This window comes from Peromyscus leucopus, chromosome 17 (genome assembly GCF_004664715.2).
Source record: "Peromyscus leucopus breed LL Stock chromosome 17, UCI_PerLeu_2.1, whole genome shotgun sequence".
Taxonomy (NCBI): domain Eukaryota; kingdom Metazoa; phylum Chordata; class Mammalia; order Rodentia; family Cricetidae; genus Peromyscus; species Peromyscus leucopus.
In genome coordinates this window covers 320,568-339,426 of record NC_051077.1, presented here as the reverse complement: position 1 = coordinate 339,426, position 18,859 = coordinate 320,568, and the positions used below count along the sequence as shown (strand labels likewise).

The window sequence follows — 18,859 nt, the reverse complement described above, 5'->3', positions numbered from 1 at the left end:
TGGAATAGTGTAACAGACCTTGACACCGATAACGGAGAGCTGGGAAGCCTGGCACGCCCCTATCAGCTCTGCCCTGCAGCTCATCCACACCATGGTGACACCAAGGGTGACTTCCACAGCCACCAAGAGTAAACAATGCCCTGGCTCATATTATCTCAAAAGCTTCCGCTATCAACAACGGAGCCAAGAGCAAGCAATGCCTCCACATATGATGAGCTCAGCCATTTAAAGCTTGTACAGAAATCTCACTTTTTAAGACCCATTCACATGACACATGCAGAGACATTCGTTCAAAATTCCCACATATAGCTGCTTATTGACATTGCAGGTGGAGTGACTCACAAAGCCCCGTGATACAACCTCCAAAATAACATTTAAGTGGAAAAGGTACAAATCACAACTCCAATGGCCATGGTGCGGTTTTCATGCACAGGTCTCACATACCATCCGTTTTCCCTGGCCTAAAACCTGTGACTGAAAGAAAGTTCACATGCCATGAAATCGTGGCGAGTCACCTTTAAACGACACTGAAGTTTTTCTTTACCTGAGAAAAAAAATTCTGTGAAAAGCCTTCAGATTCAGCTCAGCCCCCCTGATAACCACTCAGCAGAGAACATGCCCTCCCGGGAGTTAATTGCTCAGCTCTCCCGTGACAGGTGTTTGCAGCCATCACAAGTTCAAACCACAGTGACTCAGCTCTCTTTCTCTCACAGGAGGTGAGGACCGGGGCACCTGCTCTCAGCCAAATGGCTGTTCTTCAGCACAGGTGAAAGCCTGGCCCTTGCTGAGAAGCATTAGGAAGCGTCCCACAATCCTCCCCATGATCAGTCAGCAGGGAGGGAGCTTAAGAATCTCTTCTTCGGATTTAAAAGCCTAACCTTTCGGGGGCTAACCCCACAGAAATAATGTAAAGTAAGTTGAAGGCAAGCAATCATGGCATACTGCGGCTTTCATTAAATCTCAGTCTGCAGGAATAGAACTTATATTTGTCTCTCAGCTATAACATGTAATGAACACATGCACACGAAAAAAGAAATCCTACTTAAATAAGAAATAGAGGCAAAGAAAAGAAAAAACACAGAAGAAACAAAAAAGAGTTTTTGTTTGCCTTTGGCTGGCTGCTCTGGTTTGTCTCCCTCTGAGCTGTGGAGAGTGCGCCCCCTTGTGGGGTTCCTGGTGCATGTATTCTTTCTAACCACAGCCCCACAGCCCGGCGTGCTAGGGACACTACCGACCAAGCTCCAAAAGTGTGGAGTTCAAACGACAAAGGAAGTGTTTATAAGTGCTGCTTTGATGCACCAGAGGGATGGATGGGTGCCTACCCCTGCCCCAAGGGAGCTCTGCAGTTAGGCAATGTGCCGTGTTCTCCAGCGCCTTCCAGTGCCACAAGCGGAGAGGTGTGTGTCGGGGGATTTTTAATACTGCTACGGGGTCCATCCATACTCGTGTGAGACTTAGGAAACCTCACAACATAAGAACAGGTGAAGTTAAAGAGGCTTCAGCTGCAGGGACGCCAAGACCACGGGCAGAGACGCTGCCTGTCCTTTGGGGTAGTCACAGAAGGCATGTTAAGTGCAAGGGTCCTGCAGGCCCTTGCTGCATGCACATCTTACTGTTTCATGTAGGTAATGAGCTGCTGTCTATGAGGAAGAGACCGGGCAGGTTGCAGGGTGCAGGCTGTGATGGTCTGTAGTTATTATTTTAAGACTTGGCATACTTCAGCAACACCTCACATGGCTGTTCTGTGTGTGTGTGTGTGTGTGTGTGTGTGTGTGAGAGAGAGAGAGAGAGAGAGAGACAGAGACAGACAGAGAGAGAGAGAGAGAGAGAGAGAGAGAGAGAGAGAGAGAGAGAGAGAGAGAGAATGTAGATGTGGTTTGTTCTGTGTAAGACAGGTCAGCAAGTTTCTAAAGAATACAGGGTAAGCAGACACACACATCCTGCAGCAAACACACAGTGATCTTGTTCTCATGCAGGGTCCTGTTAGCTCACCACCAGAGGCCTCCTTTACTGATAAGCACCTAGGGAGAGGACTCATAAAGGAGGCTTCCTAACATGGAAGATCTGGTCTATCAACATTTAGAAAGTTAGCAATTCAGATCTAGATCTAATTGGATACTGACCAAGCTCCAAGTGTGGTATCTAATAGCAACAAATAATGAGCCAAGATCAGACCCCCAACCCAAATTCAAACATCAAAGGAATATAAAATTCTTCCAGCATCACCAATATTGCTAGTAAGAAAATCCTTCAATATGGTAAACTCAGTAAGACCCACAGAAGTCTCAAAAGTACTGTAATAGACATGAGATTTTTCTAGCTGGTAATGGTATGCTTTCTTGTTAAACAGTGTACATTCCAGGTGAGGGGCCATCATGCACACGTTCCCACTGACATCTTGATGTAACTGGAGCAGCAGTGTGTATTTTTATTGAAACTGTTGTGGAGCACCCATTAGCTATTCATAATGCATATTAATAAGACACCCGCTTTGTTCCGGGGCCCTGAACTCTTTGACTCCTGAGCATCCCTGCTGGGGTTCCTCACAGCAACAGTACCAGTTGCATGACTTTGTAGCAGCTTGGGCACTGCAGCCACTCTGCAGAGACAAGTTTCTGCTTGCTGTGTGCTGTCCACAAAGCCACCATGCATTATCCCTCCCTCCCTGTACGCCGATCACATGCATTGGCCTTCTTTGCTGTTCCTCAAGCCCGCACTTTCTCTCGAAGCCCCCAGCATTTCTCACTTGTCCAGAATATGCCCCCAAGTCCTTGCATGGACTCCTTAGGAATCTGTCCATCAGGTGCCATCTGAAGCGACCTCCCTGAGACACCATCCAAAACAGTCATCGGCCACCTCCTGGCTCCCTGACCCGATTTATTTATCATCAAATCACTCTGATGACTATGCACTCATGGATCACGTGCTTCCCCACAGGAACACAACAGACTGCACCAGAAAATTCAGCACAGTGAAGCCGAGATGAGCTGTAGGTTCCCTGTTCCACCAGCGTCTGTTCTGGGTAGCAACCACCCCTTACAATGTCTTTCATCCAAACTAATCTGGCCCAGTGCTATGTCGGCTCAGGCTGGCAGCTGGCAGGAAGGCATGTACGGAACAGTGTTCCTCAGCTGACCATCCTTGCAACCTCTCATGCCCATCATCATCACCAATGGCTCCATTTTAACAAAAGCCTTTGCCTTTGGTGAAGAACATCTGCCCCCGATTTTGAGGTACAGTTCCTCTCTTCACTATGTGATCTCATCTGCTGCAAATGAATGCTGGTTATTCACACCAACACTCCAGACGATGGCAGATTAGACAGTGTGTCCAAAACAGCCATAGGCATTGGAATGTTTACAGACACACTAGGTTTTTGTCTTCCCTTCTGAGGCCTGGTAAAACAGAAATAAAAGTTCACGCCAACAAAGGAAGATCCCCCACCACTCAGCACACCATTAGAACCCTGCTATCCAGACAGCTCAGACATAACAGAAGTCAACAGTCTTCCATTAGCTACCATTCCACTGAATGAAAAAAGGAAGACAATTTGAAACTGAGAATGTGCTCGCAATTTTCAGGAAAAACTTGGAAAATCCTTGACTACTCACCGGTGTCCACAGAAGTTACTTAGGTGAAGTCCACATTTTTCTTCAGGGGATAACCCATCCATCAACCAGGAGAAAATCAGAAAGCTGCCCTGGCCAGGAGGCTGCGCCACAAGCCTGGACTTCTCCAGCATATAAGTGGAAATTCTGGCTGGTTAGGAAAAGAGAAGGGGTTCCATTAAATGGCATTTTTAGTTCAATTTCCATAAATTTACATGTTAATTAATTACAAGCCATAACAACAAAGCTTCTTTTCCAACACAGATATTCAAAAACATACAGAAACTTTCCTTCTTACAGTAGCTTAGGTCTCCAGAGATGCTAAGCCCAAGGTGTCAAGATTTCAGAGTCCCCAGCTCCTGCTGCCACAGTCAATACGGTCCCTGTTAACAGCTTGTGTGATATGTATATGGTTGAGTCCGAGGAGTCAGTATCGGCCCATGCTTATCAGTGAAGTTTATATTTTATAGGAGAACTCACCTCTGTCTAACAGTCCTGTCCCTTTAGAGAAACCTGTTATAGCATGGAGGATCCACCTTTGCTCTCTCTCTCTCTCTCTCTCTCTCTCTCTCTCTCTCTCTCTCTCTCTCACACACACACACACACACACACACACACACACACCATCACAAGGGATTTATTAGAATGGATTGTAATCTAGGTCCTGCTAGCCCAACAATGGCTGTCTACCAATGCAAGGTCCAAGAATCCAGTAGCTGTTCAGTGCACCAGGCTGGATGTCTTAGCTGGTCTTCGGGATACACCAGAATCCCAAAGAAGTAGGCTCTAACGCCAGTGAGGGCATGGACTTGCTAACAAGAGCAAGCAGGCAGAGCATGAGCTTCCTTCTTCCATGTCCTTTATATAGGCCGCCAGCAGAAGGTGTGGCCCAGATTAAAGGTGTATCTTCCCACCTCAAATGATTTACTTAAGAAAAATCCCTCACAAGTGTACCCAGCCACTTGGGTTTTAGTTCATTCCAGATATAGTCAAGTTGACAACTAAGAATTGCCATCATACCCTCAGTATGCAGTGTGTGTGTGTGTGTGTGTGTGTGTGTGTGTGTGTGTGCTATCTTCATGGCTATTTAACCAGGGAGAATTTTGAAATTGAGATCTTATAGTTTTTATTCATTTTTCTTTTTGAACAAAAAACTGGCAAGCTTTCTGCTTTAAAAGTCTGAAATAAGTTACCCCTCAAGTGACTCAGTACACATGACTCTGCATGGGTGTACAGTAGATCTCCACACTGGTCCTGTTCACTGTTTTCTATGTCAGATATGGGAGCCCACAGAGGTTTCCTAGTGAGACCTAAGCTTGCTCTACCCAGCAGGGCTGCGTGAGGGGATGAACTGATGTGCGTGGTCACCAGGTGTTTGGAAGTGTCTGCACTTGGCTGTGCTAGGGGGAGGTCTTTTGCTCTACCCTTGGCGTTCCTAGGAAAAGCCCTTCAGCAGAGACAGAAGGGGCCTGTGGATAAGGATCCAGGCCCTCCGAAGGCTATCTATCCTTTCTTTCTCTCTCTCTCTCTCTCTCTCTCTCTCTCTCTCTCTCTCTCTCCCTCTATATTTCTATCTAAATATTTCTTACTTCTCCTTCTTCAAGGGTACCCTGGGGAAAAAGTGGGGGCAGGACTCCCATAGTCAGGTAAGAAGCACCAGGTGAGAAATGAAGGCTGAGAGGTCCTTGTACCTCTGGCCTTGGACCCCTGCTGATGCACACAACACTTCTCTCAGCAAAGACAGCAGCTTCAGTTGAAGCAGTGTTCAGTTCTGATCAAATGCCAAGTCACGAGTGACTGGATACCTTTCATCTAAATTCCTAAGCAGAGCAATTATTAATCATGCTAGTTAGCACATCTCCAGCAGTGAATAAAATTGCTTGGGGTTAATGGGTTCTGATGCGCAAGATTGAAAGAAAACAGCACTTTGAAGGAACATCTCCAGGCAAACTCAAGCACAGGCTAACACAATCCCAAACAGAAGATGCTGTGGTGTCTGCTGTGAAGCTGTGAGGTCAGGGAGGCACGGGACTCTGGGTTTAAGAGGTTCCAACACTTACTGCAGCCAGGAGGCCCATTTGAAAGAACCCCCCTCAATTGACAGCCTGATCTCAACACTGGTGTGGTTTTGAAACAGCTTTTAAGTTGGAAACAGTCTGGATCAGAAATGCAGGGGTCACCCTCCACAGCAATCTCCTTGTCAACCAATGATTCTGGCAAGTCTCCAGACAGCTACACATGAATATATTTACATTTCTCGAGAAGTTTGACTCCATGGGTACATGCTCTTTGATTGTCTCCAATGCAGCATTTCACAGAGCCCTTGTTCACTTTTAAAGGAAGTAGGAGGATGAGTTACTCTCCTTCAGGCTGTAAGTTAGAACCCCTTCACAGCCTCATCAGCTCCCACCTCTAGCTGTCACTCAAAGCAGGTATGGGCACAGAGAGAAGACAGCCTTTCACACACACCTTTCTTCTTATTTCGCCACCTGAGCTGGCTCATGCTGGGGTGAGGGACCATCTACCCATGAGCCATCGTGGATAGGGGTGTAAGAGAAGGAATTTTGGGGGGATGCAATCCCAGGCATTCTGCTTCCAAACCTGGCATGGCCACCCCTTTTAACTGTAATTTCATCCATCTTTAATATGAGGAAGAACAATCAGAATGTCTCAGGATCCCTCTGGAGTTCCAGAAGGTACCACTAAATGTATCCATTGCATTTCAGACACAAGGTGCCTTTCAGACACAGCCTCTTCGAAGTGCTGCCAGAGGCCTTTGTACTTTAAAGCCATCTTGCTTATCTCCAGAGCCAGACTGCTTACAGCTCTTGATGTGAGATAGGATCAATTAAAGCGCTCTATTAAAAGCATATCCAATGAGGGTGCGCAATGGTAAGGAAGCTGATGAAATGATGATGATGCTTTGTCTCTTATCACCCCTCTCATTCATTTAAAAATCAGGATTTGAAAGCAAGGTGCCAGGAGCAGCCCCTCACATGTGTTCTTTCTCATAAAAAAAAAAAACAAAAAACCAAAAAAAAACCAAACAAACAAACAAAAAAAACTCTTAATGTTTCCATTACCCAAGAAGGCCACACAGCCATGGTACATCCACTGGAGGGCTTTTCCCACTGTGAGCAGACTGTGGTTTCAATTGAAGTTGATCTGGGGGTTTTCAGTCCACAAAAAGGCCGAGAGCCAAATACTTTCCCATTTCATGCCGGGACACTGGATCTATATCATTTAGCAGCAAGCCAGTATCTCCATCTGGGAAAGGGGTGGTGTTCATAGACAGGAAAGTGAAAGCAAAGGGAGCTGTGTTGACGTGTCTCTGCTCCCGGCAACCGGAAGAGTTTGGAATGATGATGATCATCATCATAATACAGAAAAGAAAAACAATATAAAGAACTTCAGATGACTTGTCCACGGTGGAAGAGCTGGAAAGCAGAGTAGGGGCCACACCAGGTTGGAATGGCTCCTAACCACGTCCAGGGATCGCTGGCCTGGGAATTGTGTACACATTGGGACCCCGCTGATGTTGCCTGAATTTGTGCCCTAGCCTCACAAGATGTAGTAAACCACAGCCTTACAGACTCTTGATGTCCACTCTGCCACTAGGAAGTTTCATCGGAAGCCACAGCTCCAAAAGAGACTATCACCACGCCAATGTGTTTACACAAGGCAGGGAGATTCTGTTTCCTGGGACCAGGGTACCTTCACATAGTCCTTCCATCAGTGTTTTGTGAATGACATTCTTCTGAGAGCCAGGCCAATTCAAGGCTTTCTCGGAGAACCTAATGAAAGGACAAAAGGAACCTAGTTCTGCACCCTTGCCCAGGAGCAGAGCTGGCAAGGTCTGGGCTGGGCCTGGGGCTAGGGCCTTGAAGGAGTTTAGGTTTCAGTTCTTGGAAACTTAGCTTTTCCCTCTGAGAGACTGGAGTTGTCAGTTTTGAAGCTGCTATGCGCTCTGTCTGTGATGCTCTTGAGATACTCCATGTTCCTTGTGTGCAACATGGCTTAGTTAGCTTCTTGCTGACATCATCCACTAAAGAGAGCCTTGGTTCAGAAGCAGAACATTTTAGTATAGTTTTTTAGTACAGCCATGTTAACTTTCCTCAGCAGGTACAGGAAGGTACTCTACACACCACCAAAAGGAAACTAAACACCAACTTGGCCACAAACTCTTAGCTCTACCATGGTGTACTACATGCAAGAAATGCTAGGGCAATGGTGGCACAAAGCCTGTGGGAGTCACCAACCAGTATCTGATGTGACTTAAGGCCCACCCCACAGGATGGAACCCATACCAGACACTGCTTGGGTGACCAAGAACCAGAGACTAGTTATACCAGAGACCTAGGGTAGAAGACCATAGTAATAAAATGACTATCAGTGAATTCTGCTACAGTCATAGGTCAGTGCCTCACTCAGCCAACATAAGAGAAGTTCCCTCCTGCAGCAGATGGGAACAAATATAGAGACCCACAGGCAGACAGTGTGTAGACAGTGAGAGACCTTGAAATACACAGCCCTAAACTGTATCTCTCCTTCAGATCCCTCCCTCAGGGCTTAGGGAATCCTGTGGAAGAGGAGGTAGAAAAGAGCGTAAGAGCCAGGGATGGAGGACACCGATAAAACAAGACCCTCTGAATCGACTGAGCAAAGCTGGTATGAACTCACAGAGACTGAGGGTTCATACACAGGGCCTGCACAGGTCTGCACCAGGTCCTCTCTGCATGTATTATGGCTTCCATTTGAGCGATTTTATGGGATTCCTGGGTGTGCAAACGAGTGGGTCTTGGACTCTTGTGTCATCTCTTGGGTTCATTTCTTTCTTTTTGTTTTTTTCCCAATTCTGATATATTAGTTTTGTTTTTTTATATATTATGTTACATTAATTAAACCACATTATTACGTTCCCTAGAGGTCTCTTTGTTTTCTAATGAGAGCTCGGAAGTGAGTTGATCTAGTTGGGAGGGGAAGTGGAGAGGAGCCGGGAGGGGCAGAGGAAGGGGAAACTGTAATCGGGGTCTATCATGTGAGAAAAAGAAATCTATTTCCAATTGAAGGGAAAAACTCGCATATGCTCTAGTGTGACAATCTCATCGTTTTGTTCACTTAGGAGAACAACTGTAGTCAAGATTCTAAGAAGACACTGGGGATGAGAGTCTGACACAGTTTCTTCCCTAATCTCCCAGGCACACTGTGTGGCACACTGTAAACCTCTGCTTTCTTGGACAAGAGGTGTATGTGGCAGGGTAAAGCTAGAGGTTGCCTCAAACACAGGACTTCCTGCTAAATGGAACCTTCCTCAGCACATCTTTCCTTATTTTTACACACTGACTTCCTACACTTACCTGTGGGGTGAGAATGAGACAATTCAGCAGCCCCTCCATCCTGAAGGGCAGTGGTTCCTACTCTGGAGAACCAGGAACAGTGGCTTTGTCATAAAAGAAATCAGCTGGGGGAAACACTGAGGTGGGAGCCAGACTAAGATGTTATTTGTTAATAAAATTCATACAGAATAAAAATATCTATTTATTTATAGCTGGTGGTTCATAAAACTAAGCCTGGTGTTTCTTATGTTGCAATTTGTGGTTACATTCTGGCAAAATTACTGGTGTTGAAATATTTAAAAACCACTACTAACAACCATAGGAGAAAGCATCTATCAGCCTTAACATTAGTATGATAATTCCTTGTGGCCAATACAATGGTAGTCACCGCTTTATACATGTTGGTAACTTAAGCAATTATGGTCTACTTTAAAGCGTAAAAGCATCACATAATCTTCATTTACATGACCTGGCTTGAATATAATAGCCTTAGTGTAATCTCATTAGCCGTTTTAATGAATATTTACAGTTCAGCTGCTTTCACAGCAGCTCAACTTGAGTGAATGAGCTCTCTTGGTGTTCTAAATTAAAGTAACTTTCCTTTTTATAAAAAGTGTGTGTGTGTGTGTGTGTGTGTGTGTGTGTGTGTGTGTGTGTACATACATGCACTGGTGCACTCTTCCGTGCACATGTGGAAGCCAGAGGTTGCCATCAGGCATCTTCCTCTATTACTCTCCAACTCAGTATTTGCAACAATATCTCTCACAGGAGCTCGCTGACTCGGCTGGGCTTGCTGGGCAGTGAGCTCTGCGGTCGGCCCGTCTCTTCCCATCCAACGCTAGGGTCACAAGCATGCAACCACATCCAGCTTTAGCCTGAGCGCTGGAGATCCAGACTCAGGTCCTAATGATCACAAGGCATCTCCCAGCTCCATGTTTTTCACTAAAGAGAGCCTTGGTTCAGAAGCAGAACATTTTAGTATAGCTTTTTAGTACAGCCATGTTAACTTTCCTCAGCAGTGGAGGTATTCCATCTTCAACGGAAAACAATTTTGGACAGTGAAAGCCTTTCTTCATTCCCTGCAGGAGGCTGAACTGTGCCCCACAAAAGATGCTCCAAAGCCCTCACCTCAGGACCTGTGTGTGGGGCTTTGCTCAGGAACAGCATCTATACAGAGGCACTGGTGGTGCCCTGAGGTCACATTGGAGTAGGGTGGGTGCTGATGCGCTATGACCAACACCCTTCTAAGAAGACACCCTGCAGAGGCATGGTCAGAGGAGGCAAACCTGGGGGGACAGGCGTATACGCCCAACACAGAGCTCAGAAGTGGGCTTTGGTCAGCAGGCTCCACCCTGGAGATGGCAGGAACAAGGTCTGCAGACACCCAAGTCAGGCTTTGAGAGTTCAGCAGGTCAGTCAGTCCATCCCTGGAGGCTTCAAGCAGCCTGCTCAAGCATTGGGGGTGTATGGCAGCTTCATTAGAACCAAATCCTTCCTTCCAGAAAGGGGGATGGGCCATGGGACCCAGCAGGTAAACAAATGTCACCTGTCTGAGAATGCTGGAATTTAAGATACCCAGGGGCTCCTCTCCAGATTAAAAGAAACAGAAAATAACTGCAGGAAGGGAGACGGACCAGGGGAGCTGCAGAGGGGGATTCTGGGAGCAGTGAGGGGAGATGGACCAGGGGAGCTGCAGAGGGGATTCTGGGAGCAGTGAGGGGATCTGCAGAGGGGATTCTCAGGCAGTGGAGTGGTCTGCTAGCTGTGTAGAGATCCGGGGTTGCAGCTGTGTGGGTTGTCACTGACGCTAGGACTGGTTTTCAGGTGACCCACTGCCTGTCAGTCATTCCTGCTCCTTATAAGAAGCCACTCACCCCAAGTCCCGTTAGTGACCCCAGTAAAAACTCACTGGTTCACCAAGTTGGACTTCAGTGAAATTGTTACTTTGGTCTGTTGTGTATTCTCTTTCTGGGTGAGTAGATGTGTGTGTGTGTGTGTGTGTGTGTGTGTGTGTGTGTGTGTTGGGTCTCCTCAGAAGAAGTCACACACAACAGTTGGTTACAGAAGGTCTCAGATACTGACATTCTGGAACATTCTCAGGCTTCATGCCCATTCATTTATCTATGCTAACATGAACTGGGAAACAAGGTAAGGCTGCCAAGTCCTTCACTGGACTAGCAATAGGCAGAGGTCTCATCTTCAGACTTAAGGTCTTCTCAGCACAAAGAAGCGTCTTCATAGCAGCCTTGCCTTAGCGTCCTGACTGTATACAAGGCTTTTAACGCCCCGCTGTGCACTCGCTCACCACAGCACTCCTAAGCCTCTATGGTGGATATTTCTGCGATTAACTGATTAGCATGGACCAGGTCTTTACACAGCACTGCAGACTTTGTCCTCCAATCCGTCCATGAGGAAAGTGAGTAAGTCGGCCACGGGGCTTTCCCTTGAGTCTGTCTGCCCAGTGTGAGCACCGCCACTCTGCTCTCTCCAAAAGCGAAGCCCTTGAGACTTGACTTCTACCATAAGCCCTCTCCGAACAGTCATCATTAATTTCCTTCTTACAAAGAGCAGAGGCGAGCTCAGAGATCGAGCCGTCCAGAGCACTCAGGTTTCGTAGGACCCAGGTGATGTCTCCAGGAACCTGAGAATGCAATCCCAGAGCGGTACTGACTTCCCGTTTTGTTTCCAATTCACTTTACTTGTCTCAGTTTTAAAAATCATAGAAAACTAATCACCAAAGCATTTGACTAGATCTTTAAAAAAAAAAAAGAACACAGCAGGAAGCTTTCAAAACTACAAACGTAAATGATAATGTCTGAGGGGCGTTAATTAGAACAGAAGGAGAAAGCAATATGGAAGGGAAGAAAGGCAGAGAATGCCTTCCATGATGTCTGCAGAATAATTTCCCCAAGAGAAGAGGCAAAAACCAAGTCAACAAGAACAACACCAGAGTCAACCAAGTCACACTGAGAACCCAGAGTCAACCAAGTCACACACACAGCCCAGAGTCAACCAAGTCACACTGAGAACCCAGAGTCAACCAAGTCACACACATAACCCACAACCAACCAAGTCACACACACAGCCCAGAGTCTCCCAAGTCACACATAGAGCCAAGAAAGTCAACTAACTTACACACATAGCTTAGATTCTATTACACTCGGCCAAATTCTCTTCCCTGAAGAATCAGGGGTAGGAATGCACATGAGTATACCACACCTACTCGCATGAGCATGTTAAGTACTTATGGCTGTGGCTGGCCAGGAACTATGGGAACTACTTGGCAACAGAGTACAGTAACCAGAAAACTCTAGAAGTTACACTGCAGTTTTCCAGCACTTGTGTGTGTGTGTATGCATGTGTGTGTGTGTGTGTGTGTGTGTCCTTGTGAGTATGTGTCATGTTATACACGTGGAAGCAAGAGGACAACCTTGGATATCAGCCCTCGCCTTCCACCTTTTTTGAGACACGGTCTCTTCATAGTTTGTTGCTGCATACACTAAGCTTTGGGAGAATTCCTGTCTCCACCTCTCATCTCACTAGCACCGGCATCACAGACACATGCTGCTGGCGTTACTCGGTTTCTGAGGATTCAAACTCAGGTCCCCTCGACTGCAGAGCAGCGCCCTCATCCACCCTCCGCTGCTTCTCTCACGTGACAGTTTTCTACACTGACATTCATGAGGAGAGGACACATGGGGTCTCTCCAGGAGAAAGAGAAGAAATTCAGGAAGAACGATGGCCAGTCCCTTTGGGGAGCAGTGAACACATTCCTGTGCTGAAGAGCATTGGATAGAGAGTCAGAGAGCCTCAGGTGAGGGATTTCTCCCTGGCAATGTGTGGGCTAGGGGCCTGTGATGCTTGGCATTGGCATCAGGGTAGGGTGGAGGATCTGCACTGGGCTCAGTAGGAGGAGCCATGCAAGCAGGTGGCCAGTGGCCTGGGACTTAACACTGTTAACAGACTACCTGATCAACTGGACCACAGTCTTCATCTGGGTCTGCATATCCATGTGGCAAAGGACAAGTCACAACCTTTCCTGTTTCAGCTTCTGCTCTCTAGGAACATCTCACCAGGGAACTTTACTGCGATGCCCAGGATGCACTGGTCAGTGAAAACTTGAACTGCAAATGGGTTTCCAGAAAAATATTCAGCTAATGTTTAAATCAAATAGGAAGCCAGTTCTGTTCCAGATTTATTTGGTGATGATTTTATTGTTTGGATTGGTTTTAATTCCATCATTTAAGAAGTTCAGATTCTATTTAAGCAGATTCCCACTGTGTGCTGTGTGAAGGAACTGCACATGGCTATGATCTGAGTGTGTGCATCTATCTGGGAGAAGTCCGATTCATGTCCGCTCTTTTTTGCTAAGCCCTTCTTCTGTGCTGTATAATTTATACAGCAATCCCCCTGGGAAGGCTCACCGCACTTGAGAATATTTTTCGATTCCCTGTAAAGTTTGAACTTGAAACCTGACATCTCAGGATGCAGAGGACACCTGTAGGCCCCTCTCAATATACCTGGCCATCTTTATTATAAAACATTTCTGGGATATGAATAAGAGGTTTATAAATCCACAGGTGGTGGCATGTAGACGCCTCCCATGATGATCTGTAATTGGCTTCTCTCTGCAGTATGCTGACTTGGGGTGGTTCTAGAGTGAATACAGGCTGCACAGATCCCATGGCCTCCATCTCTCTGGGCACAGGGGCCCTCTGAAGGCTAAGTGCAAACTTACCTCCTGTCGCATGTTTTCTCCTCTCACAGAACTGCAGTTCCCAGTATTGTATGAGACAACTGGACACATTGTTGAGTGTGGTCTTGGCATGTCCGAAGGCTTCCAAGATGCACATGGCCTGCAGCACAAGAGAGAATTTGATTGGACGACTCCTTAAAAATAATAAGGTTGGGGAGTCATAGCAAAGAGGCTGGGAATATTCTGCTATCTGGAAGGCTCTGTGCTTTCCACATCACACAGGCTGAATTTGTAAGGTTACTTTCTCCTCAAATGTAAGTTATGAGTACAGCAAACAGTACACTGTTAATAAGGTGTCACATATTTTACTTTACTTGTGTAAATGGAGGCCAGTGTACACACACACACACACACACACACAACACGCACACACACACACACACACACACACACACTATGCAGGGGAGGGAGCTGGTGCCTCATGTACACACGTGTGCAGACGATGCTGGGTGCCCTACTCTCGTTATTCTCGACCTTATTCCCTTACAACAGAATCTCTTCTTGAATCTGGATCTAAACTTGAAGCCAAGAAGTTTCCTACGTCTCCTGTCTCTGCTGCCACAGTACCGGAGTGACAAGCATGTAGATGACCATTCCTGGCTTTTCATATGGGTCCTGGAACCTGATCCGAGGCCTTACCAACTGAGCCACATCCCCAGTCCCTAGGTGTTTTTAAAGAGAACAATTAGAAATGACATAAACCTGAGACAGAACTTCCTTTAAAATGTTGTGTGGGACACTGGCCCAGACAGTGTTCCTAACGTCAGGCATGATTGCACATGCTTCAACATGCGGGCCTGCTAGCCTCTTTCTTGGTTGCACTGTGCCCCTGGTAGCTCATCCTCTCCTGCAGAAATGGAACGGAACACCTAGATGAAGTTGGTGTCATGACTCCTCACTGCCCTGTGCTTTGTCTCAAAGTTCGTGAGTCCATGGTTCTAAAACTGTAGTACCAAGTCCCTTGGGTGAACCCCAGGATCTGACATTCTCTCTAAACAAGTTTCTTCAAATATTGAACATGAAATAAAATTCACTTCTCATCCATCAGTTGACTGTGACTCTAATAAAGATGGTTGCCAAACAATTCTCCAAAATATATGGAAATCTGGCATGTTATTTCTCTTTTAAGACATTCTACAAATACATTAAATACAGCTTCCAACTCAGCCACCAGACGCAAAAGGGCCACCCTCTACTGAGTCACTGGGTCCTCATCCTAGACTCTTTGATTTATGACATTATTTCTGAGGTCATTATTATAAATTTTTAACAAATGTTTTGAGTTCATTTTTAAAAGTCTTTTTGGAATTTGATACACTCAGGCACTTACTAATTTGAGAAGCATTTTGCATGATTAACTATTATAAAGCAACACTTTGATCCCAATTACAAATCAAAAATGTTAACCATGATAATGAAATGTGTTTAACCATCTGGTTTTGAAGCTTGGATTTCTGAAGACACATTAAATCTTTACAAAACTCCATGATTTGGGCCTGAAAATTAATATAACCAAATTGATAGCAGGTGTGATTGGACCACCCTCCGCCAAAATAATTAGTGATTGGTATACTCTTATTTTTCTTTAACATTACTCCAAATAGATAAGTATGCATATGTTGAAATTAATATTGTGATTTCTTCTCACTGCACAAATGTTTTACAAAATAATTATTTAAAAAGCCATAAGAGGATGAATTTAAGAATATTTTAAATTTGGTGCATTTCTGTGTTGTATTTAACAATAAAGTGATGGTTATATTATTCTACAAGAAAGCGTATCATAGATAATGGAGGATGTATTCCCAGGCAGAAAGCATGGGGCAATGATCACATGCACATGCCCCGCCCCCATCAGTAGCTGCCTCCCCATCTCAAGTTAGTAGATGGCACATTCTAAGGCATTCGACCTCCAACCCCATCCTCCTTTACTCTAACAGAGGAATTCCTTCTTGGTGCTTTTCAGTGTCGTGTGGGTAAAGCTTTGTGCCCACCACAGAGCAGACACATGACAAGTAATTATTTTCTTTCCATTGTAACTGTAGACTACCCACATTCTAACAGGCAGTGCATCTGCACAGACATACATGTGTATGCATGTGATGCTTTCAACATTTATCATCAAAGTCTCCACTTTACTGTCAATGAAACAGAATCGCCAGCGGCCAGGATCATAGACTCCAAATACCCTAACTGGGATTTGAACCCAGAAATCCGGGTGCAGAGTCACACACTTAATCCCAGCTTCATACTGTTAACCTCATCCAACTTGTGTTGGATTAGCAATAAAGACATGTGAGGTATGACACCGGTATAAAGCCGAAGCCACTGTAGAATTGAAGATTTGTAAATTCTTAACAGACTTGTTCAGTGCACTCGCCTGCTTCCAGAAGACAGTGCCAAGCTCCAAAAAGCCCAGTTTTCTTCTGTATTAGCTAGTCAGCCAATAGGTGGCGCTAAATAACTGTATGAAGAGAAATGCTGGGAAAACTCCTAACAGGATTCTGCTGTCGCCCTTGACTTTGAAACAAAATTATGGGAACAGCACACAGCCACAAAATTTTAAATAAAAATACACAGGAAAAAAGTGCCTACTTGTACCCTCAATATTTACTGATTAAAATTGTATTGGCCTGATTTTTTCCATTTAATAATGTGTTGTAAATTTCAATAGTTAAAGTGACCATGTGCAATTTAGCTAATTATATTGTATGTCCTAGAAATAAGGGTCCATGGGCTCCTTAATGAATATCCTCACATCTATCAATCTTCCTGAGCCTGTCATTCCCCTCTGAAAGGGACTTTTCAGTAAAGGCTTATTTAAATGATTGCAACAGAATTGAATGAACCTAAAACTCATTTGGGATGCAATGGGCAAGAAGTCCCAGGCAATTTCTCTTAAAAAACGTGGCTTTTCTGTTCCAATAAATCCAATGACATGGAAAAACCCTGCTTCTGATCTTCAAGATTCAGAGACAGAGGTTAGAGACCAAACATTGTTGCTGGGGCTTAGCTGCTCCCAGACTGAGGGGAAGAAAGCTACTTCTCCGGGGAGAAAGCAGCTTCTCCGGGGAGAAAGCAACTTCTCCGTGGAGAAAGCAACTCCTCAGTGGACGGGTCTCCACCTTCCCCTCAGCACATGGAACACAGCAAACACCCTGGCAGGCTTCTCTCTGTCTCACAGGATGCAGCTCTAGCGCAAGACTGGATCTCAAACACCTTTGCTATGTGGCCTCAGAAGTGTATGACCTGGAGAGGTGAGCAGGTTCACTTCTGGACCTCAGCGCCCACCCTCCCTCCCCAGCATCTTTCATACCCAGCTATTTCTTTGTCTTTACTCCTTCCGCATGACTCCTGGAGCACCATGCACCAGGACCACCGGCCGCTCTTCTGGGCTGCATGTAGCTTTGACAAGGCTGTCTGTCACTGGCGTCCATGACGGGAGGTTCCTTCATCACCCTCCACATGACTTTCACTGGCAACGCCCGCTGCCAAGCTCTCACTTTTATCTATCCAGCTTCCTTCCATTAGCATCATCTTTACTGACTGAATAAAGCCATCAGTGACTTTTCCTCTCACACAACAGTCTGCTTTGGACATCAGAGCCTCTCCAGCGGGAGGTGTTTGTCATGGGCTAGGCCCAGGTGCAGAACTCTTGAGGGCTCACAGTCTCTCAGGGCAGCTCTCCTGCCCTTCCTGAGTCACCCGAGAGCTTCCTCACATCGTATTTGGCTCTCACTTTCAATCTCACTGCTAAAAGATTCCGCTAACCAAATCTTTCTCTCACACAGGATGCAGCAGCCCCTTAATCTACTGCATTGCACAGATGCCCTGTAACATTATACAGATTTATAGTTGGTTCACAAATTCATTTGACACTTGCATAGATCCATTTATTCCCTGGATGCTTGGCCGAACCTGCCCTGAGCTTCAGGAACTTAGACAACGATATTCATGTGGATGATATTCAAAGTGGGGGACTCCCACAGTTAGCATGGAATTAAAACGTGTCATAAGGAATGAGGAAAACCCACATATGAGTTAGAAGGCATTCCATTCGACTTCTGCACAGAACCAATGGCTCTGATTCCCCGTTACCAGCAGATTGGATGGAGTTACTTCTAACTTACTCCCAGGAATGAGAAGTTACTCACTCCAACTAAACAGCAAAGCCAATTTACATAAAGTGATCAGAATACATTTTAGAAATTACAGCGCCTGGGCTCTCGCCAACAATCATTTTAATAGATGATTATTTTAGCCTGTAATTTAGAGGGGAGACTATTGTTCCCTGTCATTTCAATTAAGTCAATAGATTCTGTTATTTCCATTAGTTAACCTGCATTTATCTTATAACCGCGCCGATTTATTCATGTTCTCACTTGGGAGTATCAGCGGCTGGTGCATTTGCATGTTTAAATAAAGACCATGGGCTTGCTGGGTTTCCCAGGTTGACTCCAACTGCTACCTTAGAGTCGTGGAGTGGGCTGACGTGTTGCTGAAGAGGGTCCCAGCTTCATGAATAGCTATGGATTAAAACCATCCATGTTTTCTGGATCCACTTCTTTTAAAAACACTGAAGCTTTGTCGTTAGCTCTCAGGATGCTCCCAGCTTTGCTTCTCAGGCAATCCTCAGCAGGAGTATGAGCCTGGGAGGGACTTTCTGTGCAAACACCCAAAGATCTTTTCTTTTGTCTATAATTCTGACTATGGTTTACCATGGCGATACATCCTTGCATTTGCAAGTGACATTGCTCTCGGCACATATTCAACAGAAGCCACTTACGTGCTTGAGTCTGGTGTCAAACATGGCGCGGCTGGCGCTGGCCCTGCCAGTCAGGTGCCTCAGAATCTGCTTGCTGGCCTGGGTCTTCCCTGACCCTCTTTCTCCACTGCGGAAAGATAAGGGGAACACACATTCACTGGCTTAGAAGATGGAGACAAAGAAAGAACCAGGGGCAACTCTCAGACCCGGAGATGGTAGGAGGGTAGCACACACTTTCAGGGAGTTGATGGTCTGGCTTGACTCTTGAATCTGATGGGTTTGACCCGAGTTGGCACGTGTTCTGTCTCGCTCACAGTGATGTGTTGGACGTCATTAACTCCAGAGGACCACCTGACACCTGTCTTCCAGCGGCTGAAGGGCAAGCCACTTTCTA

At 45.8% G+C, this 18,859-nt stretch overlaps 1 protein-coding gene across 2 annotated transcripts in view; it reads right to left on the bottom strand.

Moving 5' to 3' along the window:
* Myo16 (myosin XVI) overlaps positions 1–18,859 on the bottom strand; it is a 485,099-nt gene that overhangs the window by 219,518 nt on the left and 246,722 nt on the right. For both annotated transcript variants that reach the window (XM_028872308.2, XM_028872305.2), the window contains exons 14-16: positions 18,487–18,592; positions 13,683–13,800; positions 3,612–3,759 (exon numbers count right to left, since the gene is read on the bottom strand). In XM_028872308.2, the coding sequence (XP_028728141.1) occupies positions 3,612–3,759; positions 13,683–13,800; positions 18,487–18,592 (372 nt within the window). The remainder of the gene's footprint in view (positions 1–3,611; positions 3,760–13,682; positions 13,801–18,486; positions 18,593–18,859) is intronic.